Source organism: Aspergillus clavatus, genomic scaffold (assembly GCF_000002715.2).
Source record: "Aspergillus clavatus NRRL 1 1099423829798 genomic scaffold, whole genome shotgun sequence".
Taxonomy (NCBI): domain Eukaryota; kingdom Fungi; phylum Ascomycota; class Eurotiomycetes; order Eurotiales; family Aspergillaceae; genus Aspergillus; species Aspergillus clavatus.
The window spans coordinates 472,335-490,179 of record NW_001517101.1 but is presented as its reverse complement, the minus strand read 5'-3'; the positions used below and the strand labels follow the sequence as shown (position 1 = coordinate 490,179).

General features: G+C 51.6%; 8 protein-coding genes across 8 annotated transcripts, besides 2 other annotated features; 2 read left to right on the top strand and 6 right to left on the bottom strand.

Annotated features, from left to right (window-relative positions):
• Window positions 1–653: 653 nt before the first annotated feature.
• Window positions 654–677: a microsatellite.
• Window positions 678–991: 314 nt separating this feature from the next.
• ACLA_089570 (KAR9 family protein) lies at window positions 992–4,192 on the top strand (the record flags this gene model as incomplete). Its single annotated transcript, XM_001272690.1, has 1 exon — window positions 992–4,192. One exon carries the CDS (start codon window positions 992–994, stop codon window positions 4,190–4,192), a length of 3,201 nt encoding a protein of 1,066 aa, XP_001272691.1.
• Window positions 4,193–4,569: 377 nt separating this feature from the next.
• ACLA_089560 (GNAT family N-acetyltransferase) lies at window positions 4,570–5,375 on the bottom strand (the record flags this gene model as incomplete). The annotated part of the gene is made up of 3 exons (XM_001272689.1): window positions 4,570–4,740; window positions 4,805–4,914; window positions 5,000–5,375. 3 exons carry the CDS (start codon window positions 5,373–5,375, stop codon window positions 4,570–4,572), a joined length of 657 nt encoding a protein of 218 aa, XP_001272690.1.
• Window positions 5,376–5,934: 559 nt separating this feature from the next.
• On the bottom strand, window positions 5,935–6,523 carry ACLA_089550 (succinate dehydrogenase assembly factor 3; the record flags this gene model as incomplete). The annotated part of the gene is made up of 3 exons (XM_001272688.1): window positions 5,935–6,011; window positions 6,092–6,191; window positions 6,305–6,523. 3 exons carry the CDS (start codon window positions 6,521–6,523, stop codon window positions 5,935–5,937), a joined length of 396 nt encoding a protein of 131 aa, XP_001272689.1.
• Window positions 6,524–6,891: 368 nt separating this feature from the next.
• On the top strand, window positions 6,892–7,674 carry ACLA_089540 (S-adenosylmethionine-dependent methyltransferase; the record flags this gene model as incomplete). The annotated part of the gene is made up of 1 exon (XM_001272687.1): window positions 6,892–7,674. The coding sequence occupies one exon, from the start codon at window positions 6,892–6,894 to the stop codon at window positions 7,672–7,674; it is 783 nt and encodes a 260-aa protein (XP_001272688.1).
• A 527-nt stretch (window positions 7,675–8,201) lies between these two features.
• On the bottom strand, window positions 8,202–8,802 carry ACLA_089530 (mRNA splicing protein SMD1; the record flags this gene model as incomplete). Its single annotated transcript, XM_001272686.1, has 3 exons — window positions 8,202–8,509; window positions 8,647–8,696; window positions 8,789–8,802. The coding sequence occupies 3 exons, from the start codon at window positions 8,800–8,802 to the stop codon at window positions 8,202–8,204; spliced, it is 372 nt and encodes a 123-aa protein (XP_001272687.1).
• Window positions 8,232–8,284: a microsatellite.
• A 385-nt stretch (window positions 8,803–9,187) lies between the features above and the next one.
• Window positions 9,188–11,935, bottom strand: ACLA_089520 (F-box domain protein; the record flags this gene model as incomplete). Its single annotated transcript, XM_001272685.1, has 3 exons — window positions 9,188–9,667; window positions 9,726–11,546; window positions 11,618–11,935. The coding sequence occupies 3 exons, from the start codon at window positions 11,933–11,935 to the stop codon at window positions 9,188–9,190; spliced, it is 2,619 nt and encodes an 872-aa protein (XP_001272686.1).
• An 887-nt stretch (window positions 11,936–12,822) lies between these two features.
• Window positions 12,823–15,579, bottom strand: ACLA_089510 (uncharacterized protein; the record flags this gene model as incomplete). Its single annotated transcript, XM_001272684.1, has 1 exon — window positions 12,823–15,579. The coding sequence occupies one exon, from the start codon at window positions 15,577–15,579 to the stop codon at window positions 12,823–12,825; it is 2,757 nt and encodes a 918-aa protein (XP_001272685.1).
• A 758-nt stretch (window positions 15,580–16,337) lies between these two features.
• ACLA_089500 (uncharacterized protein) lies at window positions 16,338–16,854 on the bottom strand (the record flags this gene model as incomplete). The annotated part of the gene is made up of 2 exons (XM_001272683.1): window positions 16,338–16,768; window positions 16,839–16,854. The coding sequence occupies 2 exons, from the start codon at window positions 16,852–16,854 to the stop codon at window positions 16,338–16,340; spliced, it is 447 nt and encodes a 148-aa protein (XP_001272684.1).
• Window positions 16,855–17,845: the final 991 nt, after the last annotated feature.

The window sequence follows — 17,845 nt, the reverse complement described above, 5'->3', positions numbered from 1 at the left end:
TGAGGTCTTTTGCCCATGTCGCTGGTTGGGGTTTCTACATTCTTCTCCTGCTGGTTGTTTTGCATATATTGTTGTCCATTGGTTGGCCAGCCATCTTGACATTGATGGGTTTTTCCTCCGGCGGGATATTGGGCTGCAATAATCCAACAGGCATTTTTTCCCCTTTACATTGGGTTCCATGGTTGAATTATGTCTGGGTTATCATGGCTTTTTCACTCTGCTTATTCATTATTTATTTACCTGGGAATTTGGCTGAGGCTTTAGAGGAAATCTCCACCAGAATCATACTCATATGCAATTGTCTCTCCCTGGGTAATGAAGGACCATTCTAGGAGTCCAAGCAGTCTGACAATCATTAACTCAATTAAATCGAGGCTGCAGGCGATCAACCGTTGGCATTATCTAGTAGTTTAATAATCATAGGGACTTGAGATTGATAGCACTACGGAGTACGGAGTAACTCGTTACTAGACAGATATTAAACACTTTAAGGAAAAGGCCGCCTGAGGCAGGACGTGCAGCTGGCCTGACGCGCCTTACTACCTTAGGCTGTTTCAGTGTCCGCCGTTGGATTTTGTGACTTGTTGTTGTCCCTCGCTGACGGACCACTAAACGACTAACAACTATCAATGATGTAGCCCGACCACTCGTTTTCTCTCTCTCTCTCTCTCTCTCTCAATCAATCAATTGTTATATCAAATAGAACCTATTGGGTCTTACGAAACTCTCCATCGTTAATATCCAATATTCATCCTCGCAGCATTCCAGGAGTGCGCGAAATTTCCCGGGACCAAACAGAAAGGGGGGACGAAGGGAGGCACTGTAGTGGACACTGGACAGACAACACAGGGATTCCCGACAACACTAGCTCCGGCCACCGCAGCCCAGCACCATCCAAACAATCTACATTCCTCAGCCCACATTTTCGTCGTTCTACGTCTCTAGCTCTCGCGACTCTAGGCCGCGGGTGGTCGCCTTGTGGATTGTACCCATGCGTGCCATATTCACCGGTTCGACTACGTCTACTGCCACCAGCCAGTTCCCAGATCCCGGAACGAGCAACGACCTAGGCAATCATTCGTCCACCTCACCGGCCTACTCGCCTCCCACGGCTCCTTCAGTGTCGGTCTGCTCTCCAGACGACGAGCCCTTACCGCGCCGCATCAAGTCCAAATCATCCCTGCGAAGTGTTCGGAGTGCCGGCAGCAGTCACCACGAAGACGAGGGCTACGACAGCCAGGACCAACAACAGACCAGTTTTGATAAAAGTCTCGTCCGAGCCTCCATCCTTCGTCGCCTGTCTCCTGGATTAGCTGCGCGCGTGAAATTGCTGGACGGCAGTAGCAGGACCCTCACGCCCTCCCGGAGCCCAGGCAACGTCGGTCGGATTCCGGAGGAACATATCAAGGAGCTTGACAGTTTGCATCAGAACTTATCCATTAAGATTGAGAAGAGAGGTCGGTCCTGGAATGCTGTTCATCTAACAAGTCAGCAAGAGGACGCCCGGCATAGTCCCTCGGATGCTTTGGAGGACCTACCGCACAGTACCACCGACCAGCCGACAACGCCAGTGGAATCGGAACCGGCAGAACCGGTGATCGAGGATATCGAACCACCCACCCTGATACCTTCCGAGCACACCCCGGCCACCTCTCATACCACCGTGGTGGAAGCTTCCCTGGAGGAAGACGCCTCAGACAAGGTCGCAGTGCCTGAAGAACCACCAGTGTCCATGTCTGATGTTGAGCAATCTGAGATGCCGCGAGGCATCGAGTCGGGGACAACAGACCATTACCCAGATCAGACTGATTTCGAAAAATACATTCAAAGCACCAGCGATAACAAAGCGCAACAGCCCCCACCGCCACCGCCTCCCCCGAAAGATTCCCCCCCGCCGTCTAGTGCCTCTTCCCACGACCAGTCATATTTCAATCCTAGGGGCCTACAGCGTACTGAGTCGATTTATTCCTTCTCGAGAGCCTCATTCAGCAATCAGCTGTCGCAACTGACATCCATAACTCTACCACAACCTGCGACGTTGGCGGCCAGCATCACCGGGATTCCAAATGCCCCAGCAGCTGTGAAGGCCCTGATGGGGGCCGCTGAACAGATTCAAATCTGGATTAGGAAGGCTTCGGATGTGCTGAGTGGTCTAGATGCGGAGGATGATGTGGAGTGGGCTGCGGCGGGCGGAAGAGAGGGTTTGGAAGGCGTCGACAAAGCCATTACACGGTTTGAGAGCTTAGTCCATGTTTATGTGAACGCGATTGAGAAAGTGCAATTGCGGCAAGACATAGGCAATGTGAGCCCGGACAGTTTGAAGACGATTGTCGTCCAAATGGATTCCATTCTGCAGAGTTGGGCGCAAATCAAAGCACGACTAAAAGGCGTCAAGGAGCAAGTGGAGTTGGCAATGGAATGGGAGGAGCTCTGGAGCAATGTACTGGGCGATGTGGGCATGGAGGCTGAGAACCTCAGCCGGTTGGTCTTCGAGATGGAGGAGAAACGGCACTTCACTATGTCGAGCGAGCATGAAACATGCAGCAATGGTTTGGATATCAACGAGTTGGAGACGATCGTTGAGGAGACCCCGTCGAACGGTGGCCTGTCCAGCAAACGCTTTAGCATGGGACCCATCCTTTCCGTTGCACCACCCCTGGGAATGCCCATCATCCAAACCCCACAGGACGACTCCAACCATTCCAACCTTATGGCACTATTCGCCCGAATGCAACCTTTACGCGCCTCACTTGATTTCTTGCCCATGAGGTTGTCCATGTTCCAGTCTCGAGCCGAGCGCATCTTTCCAAGTGCTTGCCAGGAACTGGAAGATCGCCGCAGCCAACTTGAGAACAGCTACAAAGTCCTAGAAACCGATGCAGAGGCCCTACGCAAGGAGCTCAGCGAAGACAAGTGGATTTTGGTTTTCCGCAATGCTGGGGGACAGGCTCACAAAATGTTTGAGTCCGTTGAGCGCAGTATCGCGAAGATGCAAGAAGCACTCGAGACCGGCGCGCATCTTCACAATCCAGCGGGTTTGTCAAAAAGGATTGAGAGCTATGAGGCCAAGAAGATGCATTATGTTCCCGCCATTGAACGGGTGGTCTCCATCATCGAGAAAGGTGTTAAGGACCGCCTCACTGTGAACGGGGAAATCTTGCGGCTTCTGTCGGATATGTCGTCTCGCGTGGATGCGCTCAAAGCGAGTCTAAAAGTAATGGACTCATCGCTGGACGATCTCAATCTTGCCAAGACCCATCAATTGCGTGACTCGATATCCAGCATCATCACCATGGATAGTCCACTGACGAGCAGCGTCGTCGATACACCTGGAAGCTCTCCCGCCTCCTCGGTGGTGATGACCCCTGGTAACGCTCTCAAGGGATCATCCACGCCCCTGGGCACCTCGAGCAGGCGTGGCAGTTCCGTTGGTAGTACAGCAGCGCGGACCGCCATGTCCAAGGTTCGACGGTACTCTGGGCTACCACAAGCAGCCTCCACTCTCACCACTGGACTAAAATCAGCCATCCCCAAACCTTCTTCGTTCTCAGGCTCATCGCCCAGCAAGAAAGATGTGGCGATGACGCCAACACCCGCAACGCGTAAGGTATCGCGCTTGCCACCTCCACCATCACCGTTGAACAATCGTCCCCGGTGGACCACGAATACCAACACCAATGATCTGGATGTTGGTCACACCTACAAATCCCACACCCCCCTCCGCAAGTCCTCTGCTCCCGCCCGGACGTCTCGAACCTCTTCCACCATGCCCGTGCCGAATTCATCTCGTCGAGATCAATCTGTATCACCTGCACCGTGCAATACGCGGTCAATGAGCCGGGTCTCGAGCAGACTCGCCCCTCGTAGCCCAGGGCGGACTGCATCTCCTTCTCCTTCAGGGCTCATTCTTGATCCTCCCCCTTACAGCAAGTTCCAAAGACCAGGCGCACCACCCATTGCCAACACTCCTCGGAATCGGCAAAGCTACGCAGGATCGTCTTTCAGCCGTAGTGTTTCGCATGGCCAGGATTCGGGCTTGCTGAGCCCGACTAAGGCGCCTCGCCCTGGGACCTCGCTGGGCCATTCGAGTAACCGACGCATCAGTTTGCTTCCGTTGCCCAAGCCGCTGAGTGGTCGAGACAGCGCTGCTGGCTCCCGTTCTAAACTCGCTGAACGACCACCATGGCGATGATCCTGCTACAATACTATCAGTGCGCTAATCATTTTCTTGCTATGAGATGAAATATCAGTTCAATCTTACTACTCTTCAACCCCACCTCTTTCTCATTTCTCGGTTTCCGTTCCGGTTTATATGCATTTACAGCTCGCTGGGTCTCGATGGTGTCATATACCAAATTGTTTTGAGGGACAGACTGGGTTCGCTTGATTCCCCCTTTGCATTTGTGCTTAGCGGCTATTGTATTTCTTTTATTCTATTGTGTTGCACTTAGGAGGGCCCTTCGGTGTACGGTCTATTCATTCAATACATTGTGTGATATCCTTTTCATTATGCCTGTGACTATTTACATATTTACACTGTACATTGCCTGTGCATCAATTTCAACTCTTCTACTCGCCCAATTTTCTCCCGAAGATCAATGCATCGACCAACTCCTCGCTGTTCGCTAACCGTGCAGCACCGGGTACTCTTCCAATGACCTCGAACCCGAGTCTCTGCCAGATCTTGACCGAGGCGACATTATTCTCAAACACCAGATTGAACACGGAATATTTGTACCCCTGTTCAATTCTCAACTCAACTGTACAATCGCGTTACCCTTAAACACGGAAAGGGGGAACCTACCAGCTTCGGAGCAAACTCCAGATACGCCTCTCCCATGACAATCCCAACGCCCCGATTCCTCGCAGCAGTCATAGTCAGGAATCCCGCGTTACACACATGCGAGCACCGGCCTACATCCCATCACATCAGTCAGCTCCACAACAACAATCCCGAAAACCATCCACCGCAACACACACATATCCAACACCTACTCACCAGGGTAATTCGGCTTGATATAAAATGTCCCCAGACACTCCGCCTCCCAATCCCTTTCCTCGCGAATGCTCTCCTCAGCCCCCACCAGCGCCACAACCGCAAACGTCCCGAACCAGTACTCGGCGAACTTGTCCGTGCTCATCGCCTCCTCCATGGGATACGTGCAGCCGTGCTCGACCTCCGCGCGGAACTCGCGGTCAAGCAGCTCCACCAGCCCGCGCGGGATGCTTGCTGCCCCGTTTGCAATCGGATACAGAGTCACAGGGCTGCCGTCTTTGAGGGTTGCGTGGCGGGGTTGGAGGGAGGGGGCTGTCTGGAGGGCTGAGGGGGGAGGGGGGATTTTGGAGTCCGGGTTCTCCATTATACAGGTGGGCATTTTGGGTGGTTATGAAAAAGGGGGCGAGGGCGAGGGGGGGTAGTGTTTAGTGTAGGTGGGATTCGTGAATAAGCTATACGGAGTAAACTGCCTCTATATATTTTGTGGGGAAGGGCTTGTTTATCTACGATTATTTGGGTGATTAGTCATATCTTGTAGTTGGTAGGGCGTGAATGGTGGTCTGGAAGATCCTTGGTCACAGAATTAAAGAATTGGGCTGTTATTTATATAGAATGTGCATGCGTTGGTTCAAATTGTACTTTCATACAGATGGCATTCGAGGCTGTCAGTTGTGGCTTCAAATGAGTATTGATATATCGAATCATGCACCGCTGATCTAAGCAGAATTATATACATCCGGACGCCATAGTCATTATCGAGAAACAGCCCAAACCCCTGCCAATCATGGCCAACAGATGTTAGTGTACAACAGCAACTTTTTGAGTGTGAGAGAGGCTCCTCAGAGCAGTCGACTCCAGCCCATAAGCCTAGCGTGCATGCCGCGGTAGCACGACCATCACCACCGCATAGCTGTAAACCAACTCAAACCAAGAATCGATCATGACTCATTATTGCCCTCCCCATTTGTATCCTTGATCGCCTGCATCAACTCATACAATTGACCGATTTGCTGATCTATAGCCCCCCCCAAAAATAGAACCATTAGCAAATCGCAAGTTCCCAACTACCCGACGGACGCTGCACGGCAAACCTACCACTCATCTTTTCCAACTTTGACTTGTCCAGCTTCTCGCCGGCCCAGGAATCGCCCTCCAACTTCTGCGCATACAGCTGCCACTCCGTCAAGAAACCGATCTGCCCGGACCATTCTTAGCAACTGCCCATTTGTACAGCCCACAGGCTCCTAGCGACATGGAAAGCTGGGGAAGAAGAAAAGGAGGTTGGGGGGGGGGGAGGGGAAAACGTACAATATGCAGCGGATTCTCCACGTCGCGGTGCGCGCGGAACTCGCTCTTGACGTAGGAATCGCCGAGGATGCGCATTTCGGGATCGAGCTTCTTGCGGTGGACGCGGAGGATGCGGCGGTAGAGCGGGAGCGGGGGGAGGAGAGCCATGGCTTGGCTGAGGCTGGATTTGGAGCCTATTGTTGAGGGCGTGGCCATGAGGAGGCGGTGGAAGAGACGCATCTTGTCGGTATGAAGTTGGAAAGCAACGAAAGTTGGGATGAGCGATGTAGAGAGGCAGATGGATAGACCGGGGAATGATATAATGGCCGAGTAATATACTGCCGCGGTTAGAGACGCATCCCGGAAGGCGGCGAGAAGAGGGCGAATCACATCAGAGAGAGAGTTGATGTGGATAGCTTCATAAAATAAAATAATGAGCGGAAAGTACAGACACTTCATCCATTATTAGGGATTGACACGCAGAATGCCAATTGACGTACCACTACACCATTATTTATGAGCTTAACTGGCGGCGACCGAGATAGCACATACTTACGACTCGAGAAAAACCTCATATCTGTAACGCTCGCGCAGCGTCTACCACCGCCATGCTCCCCACACCATCCACCGACCACGTCTCCTTCGACACCATCTACGAGCCCTCAGAAGACTCCTACCTCTTCCTCGACACCCTCTCCTCCACATCCGAATCCGAATGGCTCTCCACCCGCTTCAATAGCACCCAATCCCCGCCCAGCCCCCTCATCGTCGAAGTCGGCACCGGCTCCGGCGTCGTCCTCGGCTTCGTCGCCGCGAACTCGCACGAGATCTTCGGCCGCCGCGATATCCTCACCCTCGGCACAGACGTGAATCGAAACGCCTGCCTCGCCACCCGCACAACAGTCCAGACAGCCATCCACGAGCGCCAGCACGACGCCCCGCTCAAATCCGCACATCTCTCCTCCGTCCTCGCGGACCTCTGCAGCCCCCTCCGCCCAGGCACTGTCGACGTCCTCCTCTTCAACCCCCCATATGTGCCGACGGAGGATCTGCCGCGCCTGCCCTCCGCGACGGAGCACGAGGCCGCCGCGGCGTCGATGTCGCGGTCCGCCAAGTTCGAGCATGAGTCGTATTTCCTCTCGCTGACGTACGCGGGGGGCATGGATGGGATGGAGACGACGAACCGGTTGCTTGAGGCGATCCCCGGTGTGCTGCATCCCGAGCGCGGAGTGGCGTATGTGCTACTTTGTGCGCAGAACCGGCCGCAGGAGGTCAAGGAGCGGATACGCGGATGGGGAGGAGGATGGAGGGCCGAGACGGTTGGGAACAGTGGGACGCAGGCTGGGTGGGAGAAGTTGGTTATCGTAAGGATTTGGAAGGAAGGGGTTTAATAGACGCTACGAACTTATGATTTTGACATGTATACCGCTTTAGCATGGTCAGGGACAATGGAGTTAGTTTCATCATTAAAGGTTCTGGATCGTTTGATTCGATTCGGATAGGTACAGGAATTGCATATTTTGGAGCATATGCGATCGGTTGGGCCCCGATAGCTCAAGAAAAGTGATCTTGAAGGGAGCCTCAGTCAACTCCTTTCCACTTAACAAGACCATCTTCCCTGGTTGTCTCCTTTTCAACCGATCATGCGCAATTCGGAGGCCATCGGACGGCACCGAGAGGTATCTTCGCGATGGCGCTCGAATCGGGGACGAACCGACGCAGCCCCTTCGGCGGCCCTCCACAGGCCATGGGACCACACCCATCGAAAAAGTCGTAGATTAATGCTTTTCTTCGCCCGTCGTCAACACGCGAGCGGAAAGAAGAAACCACATATCACAGATATCACCCAACAATGAAAAACAAATGGACAGAAAAAGAATAAACTCCCAAAGCCATGGATAAATCTATCCGTTGTCATCTAGAAACCCCGACCGCGTCCCCGACCCCGGCCACGACCTCTGCCGCCCCGTCCACCACCACCGCCGCCACGGCCGCGGCCGCGGTCCGTCTCCTTACGCGCCTTGTTCTTGGGCTTCGGCTGGTCGTCCACAAGCAGGGTGTCGAGGGGCAAGCTGTCGGGGAGGATGAAGTACCGGATCGTGGAGCCGCGGACGTTGATCGTGTCTAGGGAGATGGGATCGCGGCCCTTGGGTGTCATCTTGACGGTGCGGAGAGCGGTGTTCATCTGCGGGGAGACAGAGATGATGGTGCCGTGGAGGATTGTCCCTAGAGTATCGAGATCTGTCAGTCGCGAGAACGAAAACTGTGATGTCGATTCAGAACGCCTGGATGTTCGATTTGCAAAAAGGCGCGGGACCGAAAAACGGTCATGACTATATCGTGGATAAACAGAGGAGACGAACCATTCTTCAACTCAATCGTCACCGTCTCATTGGCGCATTTCATAAGAAATCTACAAGGAACGTAGATTGTCAGTTTTGGTATTCTCTGAGACCGCTGCAGCTTCTCAATCAGAAGTTGCGATTTTGACTGCGATGTACTGACCGAACGAGCTTCATCTTGGCCGATTTTAATGTGCGAGAGCACGTAAACCCAATTACCGACAGAGATAGACTAGGGAATATTCAAAGAGACCTGATAGAAGGTCGAGATCAATCAGGAGGAGTGCAGGTGTTTTCGCCAAGTCTCTCGCGAGCTGATGTCGCCCAGAAGTGATCGCGGCTCAGAACTGATTCTGAGGGAAGGACGGAGCTCCAGTCACGTGACCAACATCAGTGACCACTTCCACTCAACACGAAAGAGATCTAAGGAACTTTCCTTACAGCAAAAGTTCAGATGAAGAGACCAAGTAGGTATATTGCACCATAGTACTGAATTATCGCTTAATGGTATCTCTTACAAAAAGGCCTATCAAATCCCAAAACTAGATCCCCGAAACCAGAATTACAGAACGCCATGTCGAGCCTTGAAAATGGCTATCTTATCATCATAAAACAAAATCTCCCGTAGTTTGAAAGCTCGCCGGGATTTGTTGAAACTCGTACTAGATTCGTCATCTAATGAACTTTCCTCGGACGAGGACAGCTCGGAACTCGAATCCAGGACACTGTCCAGGCCATCTTCGTCCTCGCTATCGTTCATCGCAGACGCTGTCCATGGTCCAGCTCCAGGAACCCATCCATCGCTGTGGCTATCGTCCGTATCGTCTGGATCATCGTACTTTTCGCCACGTTTGCTTTCGAGAATCTCGTAGCATTTGTTTTGAATGCCAATGTAGCCGATTCCAACATCAGGGCGTATGGTTACAATGTCAAGGATCTGCAGTGCCAGTTCTTTGGCATTGCGATGCACGGGATTGGCGATGTGCGAAATGTGAAGAGCACGGAGATGAGGAATGAAGGGAAGTCTTTGGAGAAAATAGTGCTAGATGATCATCAGCGGTACATTCGTGACTGAAGTAAGATGAGATAAGAGAATCTACCCAATCCTTGGAGTTGATTGTCATAGAAAGCTCACGCAGTTGGGGCATGCGTCCACTAGTAATGAAAGCGATCATCTTCCGGGTGAACATCCACTTGCGCCAACGGCTTGTCCCCATCTCATTCCCGTTTGGTGATCTTTCAGTGCTATCGATCAGTATTTTTTTCAAGCTCAACCGATGAGCGCGTAGAATATTTCGGTAGATCGCATCGGTATGAACAATAGAGTCATACAAGGGTGCCTCATGCAGAAAGACAGTTTCCAAAGTGTTGGGGGCAATAGCATCCTTGATGAACAACAGTAGGTATGGGGACACGGAGTCCGTATGAATATGCTTGAGTCTTAGACTATACTCGCAAGAGCCAATGTTATCTTTCTTCTCATGCCTAGTAGACGGCGCAAATTGGCGTCGTAGAGCTCTCCAGAGTTTCTCATGCCCATCGCAGCGGAGAATGGTCATTGTGGTGAGCTGAGTCCAATCAATAACTTGCAGAATGAGAGGAATAGATAAATAAACGCGCTCTAGCTCCAAGGTTTCCAGCTTTAGCGCTTGCCGCTCAGATACCAGATCCGAGCCAGTCGGGCTGCTGGACAGCGTCTTCGAAGCCTCGTTCGGATCATCCACTGGAGCTTTATTCTCTATTGAGTGACTTGATACAGTCATAAGATCCATGCCGTCGTTGCCGGGGGAGCCATTTCCAGGCACCTGAGCCGCAGAAACTGCCCCCGGAGCTTGCGGTGACCGAGACTCTGCGACCACACCAGCACTTGAAGAGCCTGCATCTACTAATAGGTCTTCTGTTAAGACTTGCTCGGCAAACATATCTCCACTTCGCTCGGTTCCTTCCTTAAGCGAGGAAGCGCGAACAGATCTCTCCACGGGACACGGCTGGGGCTTGAATTCGCCAGCAAGAATTTCAAGGACGCCTCCAGCCTTAGGCCAATCGAGTGGTGTTTCAGTAGATGTATCCTGATGTCCCGCAGACGGGCTTTCCTTGGGCTTGAGCCAGTCAGCCTGGTATGTCTTGGACGAGATTCCGATACGCAGTTCCTTCAAGCGGTCTCGTGAGCGATCAATAAGCACGGCCATTTCCTCGAGGTACGACGGTTCATCGATGTCGAGTACGCTCAAGCTTCTCAGAGGAGGTAGAATCGACAAGGAAGGATATTCCACATGTGCGTATTTCTGAAATGGCGAGCTTGCAGATGCGGCCGGAAGAAGACTAGATCGCATCGCATTCTCTGTATTATCATGCCAGCGAACCCAGACGCGCTCGAGGCGACAGTCATGGCCCGGCCGAGTGGCTAGCGACGATAGCGCAATCCAGACATCCCGTAGCACACCTGTCGGCATATCCCAGATGAAGGTCTCCAGGTTGACCATCCGAGCTACGGCTAGCGCAACCAGTGTCCCGAGCATTTTACCGGTCTCCTTATTCACAGCATATTCCTGGACCCAGGCCAAAGGGCCATTTCCCACCGAAAACTTCCTCGTATATTGCGCATAATAGTTCCCGCGTCGCATGTGCCGCATCGAATTTGTTACTAACTGCCTTGGCTCTTGCGCATGCTTATTGTTATGACCGCAATACAGACATGGGTTGTTGAAGCGACCGGTTGATGGAAGCTCGTAGAATAGGTTCTCTCCCATGACCAAGGTTGCGAGACCATATGAGAGGGCATCCACGCCCGCAGGATGGTCTGAGGATGATAACGTGTCGGGCCATACTATGTCGAATCGGGAGTACATCTGTGGAATCGCTAAGGCGTGTAGAGCGGAGCAAGTCAAAGCCAGCGATGTCAGATCATTCGTATGTGTCACCTATAGAATAAGGAGATGGTATGTTTAGTATCAGCTGTATTGGCTTACAATGCCAGATCACATCTGCGCACCTCTTTCATGATGACTTGCAGTATGTCCAGGGGTAGATCCAGCAAATGCAGTGGTTTCCTTGCCGACGTAGTCGAACTACCGTCGTCGTTGTGGTGGTTCACTTGAGGCATTTCACAATCCAACCCAACGTCGGTGTCGGCTGTTCCCGGTGATGCTGACTCCAGGGAGACATTTTGCGCGAAACTATCTGCCAACGATGTGATCGTATGGCGGGTTTCATCCTTCTGCATAGAGCGATGTCCAAGGGCGGTTGTGGCCTGGCTCGTTCCCGAAACGAACTCTTCCTCATCTACCGGCAAAACCGAATCTGCATCCATCTTAAAACAACTAGCACAGAATCCACTTGCTTCGCGGGGTTGTTGGAAGGGAGTACGCGATAGCTTATCCGTTGACGCCGATGAGGGGTGATAGCATCACCAGTGATGGGACACAAGTCAGACGTGGCTAAAGCAGCAACGAACGGTCAGGTATATGGATGCTTCGGCTGAGGTAACTTCCAACCGCTTGATGCCCGCAGCTATGAAAAGGTCAGGTGTGAAGTGGGTTTGGTAAGGAAACCAGATAGGCTCAGGCGGGAACACGCAGGCTAGAAGAACCGTAGCACAAAGGCTGGGATCTACCAATCACAGGAACCAAACAGCCCGGTCAGCGATAATAATTGTGTTTGCAGGTTTCGCTCAAAGAACAGGGGAGGAGACTGAAAAGGTCTCCCCACAGACAGAGATGTGCTGTGCACCACATAAGGCTGCTAAAGAGCTGGTGAAGTTGAAAGGAATAGCTTGGGAGCTAAGTTGTTAGTTGAGGTTGTTGGGGAGTTGAGTTAGCGGTGTTCCTGAGGCAGTAAGGCTGCAGGGATTAGTTGCCGCTTAGTGGGCGGGGGCCTTAGGCATTTAGGCTAGCTTAGCTTACCCCAGACCCGCACGTGCCACCAACACAGCTAGCGTGGAGGTCCATGAGACCAAGACTCAGGAGCTTCAGGAATAATGTCTACAACGAAGCAGAGCAACGGTACGATATAAGAAGAAAGGATTAGATAGGCCGCTTATAGCAGATGACTAACATCAACATGGAACTAATGCTTCTCGCCAAGTGATCATGTAGTTAAAAACGCAGGAATATTGCAAGAACTAAATTCAGAGTAACAAACATGCAAGAAAATCAATGTGGAAAAAATAAGAAAAGTCGAATCGCTAAAGTGCACAATTCACTCGGTTTCTGGTGAATCTGAGGATATGGCATCGCAAACCCTACCCACGAAACCATTAAGACCCAAAGTAGGTGGCGCGCCTTGCCCAGGAGGCAGGGCCGTTGAAGTGCCTGGTATGATAAGCGAAAGAGAGCCGACTTCCACCCATTCGACCGACGTAACAAAAGAGAATGTAATTTTGACCTCCCCCTGGCTTGAGTTGCTGGAATCATTTACCACTTTACTGACTTCGGATGTGTTCCTCTTCCCACGATCGCCAGCGTCATTGTCGAAGTTGAAGAATACGGGCTCGGTAGGAGATGGCGGAGACGAGATGATCTCGTCCCCCGCAAGTGTCATGCTGGTTACTTTCACCGTAGAACGAACATTTGCAATGTATGCAATGGCGTTGCCGCCCAACAGCAGTGGTGGAGAAACAGCTGAAGAAAATTCGGTCATTGGGAAACTGGCAACGAACCCTGTGTGGAACAAGGCGGCCCTTGTCCTTAATGTGGGTGGAATGTCGGCCAGTATAGTACCCTTTCGAACCTTTCCTAAGTGCGGGCCTTCCCCATGCTGGGTAGAGGGCAGAAACTCAATACCAACTGTGCCTACTTGGTCCTGGATGAGAGTACGGACCGGTAATCGGAGGTTTCTGACGCTGACGACTCGTACGCGCTGCCAGTGTGCTTCCGCAGGAAAGGTCGCTTTGCCCGATAGAAACCCTTGCGGAAAGGAAGTCGAGAACTCTCCGGAAGAGGGTCTACTTCGCCCCAGTCGATTCCTCTGACCTGATGATATGTTCTCAGTCTCAGCCTGTGAGTTGGAGATTAAAGGTCCGATCAGAAGCTCATCCCCCACAGAGATAGCTCCGTAGCGAACTAGACCACAGAGGACAACGCCATGATTCTTTCTACCATTCTCCGTGGGCGCCGAATAGACCTTTGAGGGAGGAATAGCAAATACTTCATCGACATCGAAAATATTTGCAGGAAGATGCAAGGGCGGAGATGGTTCAGGCAGCACTACACTCCTCAAGCATGGACTCTGAGGAATGGGGAGGAATCGAAGGAAAGCATGCAACTTCCCCACACCTGTACCATTGACTGCGCTGGTGAGAACAATAGGGACTGTCAGGGACCAGTCAGCATTCGCGGCAGTCACGACCTTGTTGACTTCTTCACAATCATTGTGCCCAATATGTTGCAGATCTATCACCTGTTCAGGGGAGACAGACTGTACAGGTAGCATTGCAGGTTTCTTGCCTGCAAGCTTCAGCGCTGATAAGACCTTGGTCAGATTGTTTCTCAGGCCTGCACGAGAAGCAACGTCCATCTTTGTAATCACAAGCACCGTCGGTATTCCTAGTTTGATACAAAGATCCAAGTGCGATAGAGCCAGATTGATTTCCGTGACTTGCTCTGCTGCACTGCCGACAGAGTCTGAGGCCGTCTCTTCGTCACAATTGGCCGGGATACATAGCATCACATAATGAGGAGCCCAGCTCACCAGTCCCCTCAAAGTAGACTTCAGATAGCGCACTGAGCCTGGGAGGTCAGACAAGAAAGCCAGACGGCCGTCCTTGGTGGCGGCATGAATGTCATCCCAGGCTGCGACATTACCAGATGCATAATTGACCACTTCGACAGGATTGTTGGATGGTCCATTCGCCACAAAGCCCACCAATTCTTGCGCGACGGAACTCGTTACTCCAGAGGAGATCTCATGACGGTGTTTGAGAAGGCTCAATCTACTAGCCCCTCGCCCGTTGTCGAGGACAGATGATGTCAAAGTACCCAGGAGAGATGACTTTCCGGCCGCACTCGGCCCAGTGATGGATATCCGGATTTGCTCCGTGTTGGAATGATCATCCTCGCAGATGACCTTCGGCTGGGCGTCTTTCGTGGCAGACTCATCACCCAATATATCCCGATGCGATTTCAATTTGTAGTATTCTAAGTCCGGACTGACCAGGGCTTCCGCAACCCAGAGACTTTCTGTATGAGTCTTGGAAGGATCGACCGTTTCGGTGCACGAGTCTTCGTTCCAGTCGGCCCATTCACATTCACCGACTATGACTCTGCGCATAATCTCAACTTTGCAACCCAGACTGGCCGCCATGACCTGCAGGTTCGCCAAGCTTTCTTCCAGCTCATCCTGCGTAAGACCAACGAAGGTCCCGTCGTCAGCCACACCAATCTCGTACAAAGCACCTTGACTCTCCTCAAGGCCAGGCAGCAGACGTGTTGGTTTTTGGGGAGCACCGAGTTGAGGCGTTGCTTCCGGTAGTACTGGAAGCACTAGGTTGGCAGTCGTGGACGAATGGAACGGCGACGATTGCTGCAAGCGCCAGAGCAGCTGTGTCGTCAGCTGCTGCAGGCGTTGCTGACGGCTTTGTGTCGAGCGAGCCTGCGCTGATCTCAAACTCGATTCATAGCTTGAATGGGTCGGGCCAGAGGTAGGTAGGCTAGCACGAGAATGATAGGAACCGCCTACTACATGACCAGTGGACATAGAATTATAGAGCCGACGGGAGCGTAAGAGTAGATGTAACTTGTATTCGGTGGGCCCCTCCTGTGGTTCTGGCTCCAGTTTTGTGATTCCATAGTCGGACAGGAAATCTGGATCCGCACGGTCCAGCTCCGTGCCGGAACGAGTCCGAATCGCCATGCCTCGAGGTCCACTCGCTGCAACCTGAGGCGTCGAAGACCCTGATGTTGACCATGGCGAGGAGACTCTTGGCGGGTCCGGATCATAAGTAAAGATAGATGCCATGATTCAAGTATATCGAAGGAAGCCGCAGCCGGACCAAAATCACAGGAAATGCAACGAACAAAAATTGATCAAAGAAGTCGCGACTTAGAAATGACAGAGAGCTTTATATCATTACCTGCCCAAGTTGTAATATGAGGAACGGCAAAAGATTGAATATCTGTAAGCGAGCTATGTTTTCTTCACATCTGCAATGGAATTTCTGTATGGTGAAAGTCATCTTGTGGATCCAAGTGATGTTGATGCTGGGATTGGAGGCTCGAACACCGGCCAAGACAATGCAGAGACACAAACAATTTTAGCAAGTAGCTGGGAAAAAGTAGATCTTGCGCTTAAGAAGGATTTGATCTCAAAAGGGAGACGACATTGCGATGGACGAGAATGAGTCACAAGTATTGACACTCTCACGGTCCAGTCATCCAGCGCTTCTCACTTGATAACGAACCCGATCAGGTGATTGGTGATGTAAGCACCACGTGCATTGAGGCTCAAGAAACAGAGAGGTATTATTATATTGGACATTGCTGGGGTGGTTGCTAGTCTAGACGAACCTCGCGGTACTCTTTTCTTCAATGACGAATGTGACTTGATTCAAAAACACATTTGCTAACTCTTGTATCGTTTGGAGCAATGGATGTCACAAACCACATTCATTGCAGCACTGTTAGATCATCACCAGTCCTTCCAAATGGCGCTGTCTTTCCATTGAGGGGGTCATAATAGGATCTGTCTTTAGAGACTTTACTTGGCTGATTGATTTCTCAGACCTCTGGAGACTTTATTGCTCTCACATAACCATTCAATCGCGAAGAGGACTGCGTATTGTATTTACTCAAGTATAAGTCTGGTACGCTATTCTGCAGAAGACTCTCTTCCACTCTTGCATTTCCCCTGAGCCACATGGATATTTCGTGCTGTTGTGCGAGTAAAAACAGCACCACAGCTGGGGCATTCGGCTTTTGCAACGACGCCTGACTTCTCCCTTTGATGGCGGAGCAGATTGCTAAATGTTGAGAATTCACGCCCATTGCACCCATGATCCCAACATTGGGGCTTGGGTCGTGAGCTGATGACTCGTACCTGACGGTCTGCGTCGGAGGATGTGGGAGCGGATTCGGGTGATGAGTACAGTGACTCTGCAGGGGTGATACTATGCGGTTGAGGGCTGACCGCCAATGGACCTGGATGTGGGCTAATTGAACTCAGAATAGAATTAGCCTTGGGGCTGATTAGACAGTGAAAAATTGGCAGGAAAAGCTCACGGAAGTAAAGGGCCATGACCTAACATGTAATTTGACTGCTGGAGCATGTAAGGCGAGCTGATATCAAATCAGCGGGTCGATTGTCAGCTTTTGAGGATTGACGGCAGCTTACGATGAGTTATATGTCTGCTCTATTGTTGAAGGACTAGCGGGAATTGAAGGAAATGTGTATGGGACGGCAGAACTATGGACAAATGAGTTAGTGACCGTGCCTCGAATATAAAATAACATCATAGGGCTCAAAAAGTAGCTTGCCTTCTGGAGCTATGTCGATCGTGAGGAAGACTGGGGTGTGGTGAGCAGAGATACTGCTGTGAGGATGCCGCTGGGTGATAGTAGCCATGTGAGCTAGGTGGTTGAGGAGCGTATCCCACTACGAAACCGGCTGGAGGAAGTGTCGGAGGATGAGAGTAAGGCTGTTGATCTACACCCATCGAAGGAGGTTGTAAAGGCTGGGATGACCGGTTGTGCCAGCCGTAATCTATCATGGGTTAGGATCGAAAAACATGGAGAACTCGAAGCTGAGAGACTGATGGGGCCGTACTTTGTGTGTTGTGAGCCATAGTTTGCTTTTGAGTCCGACCTCAGACTGGGGCTGCCTTAGAAAGCAGACTCGGGAGGATAACTCCTGTTCAGCCAAAAAATTCAGCAATGAATTGGTATCAGTCAGTTTGAGTGATTCTGCCTACCCTAATGCCTGTCAATGTCGTTTCCTTGGTGCTCCAGGTATTCGTGTCCGGGATGGACTTGCAGCCTTCAGCACGGAGAAATACGGTTCAAGGATGGGAGACGAATGTGGGGAGCACTGGTTGCTCGCGTCCGGGGCACTTGGTGGCCCTTGATGGTACGGTGAAATCCAGAGAAGGTCTTAGAATCGTTGGTAAAGATCCCTTCTCAATAGGCAGTCTTGAATGCAGGTGAAAGTTCGAAGGATTCTGATGGTAATTTTTCAAAGATGTGGCTTGCTGTGAGGGGAGAATTGCACGTTCGTGTTGGTGATGGCTACT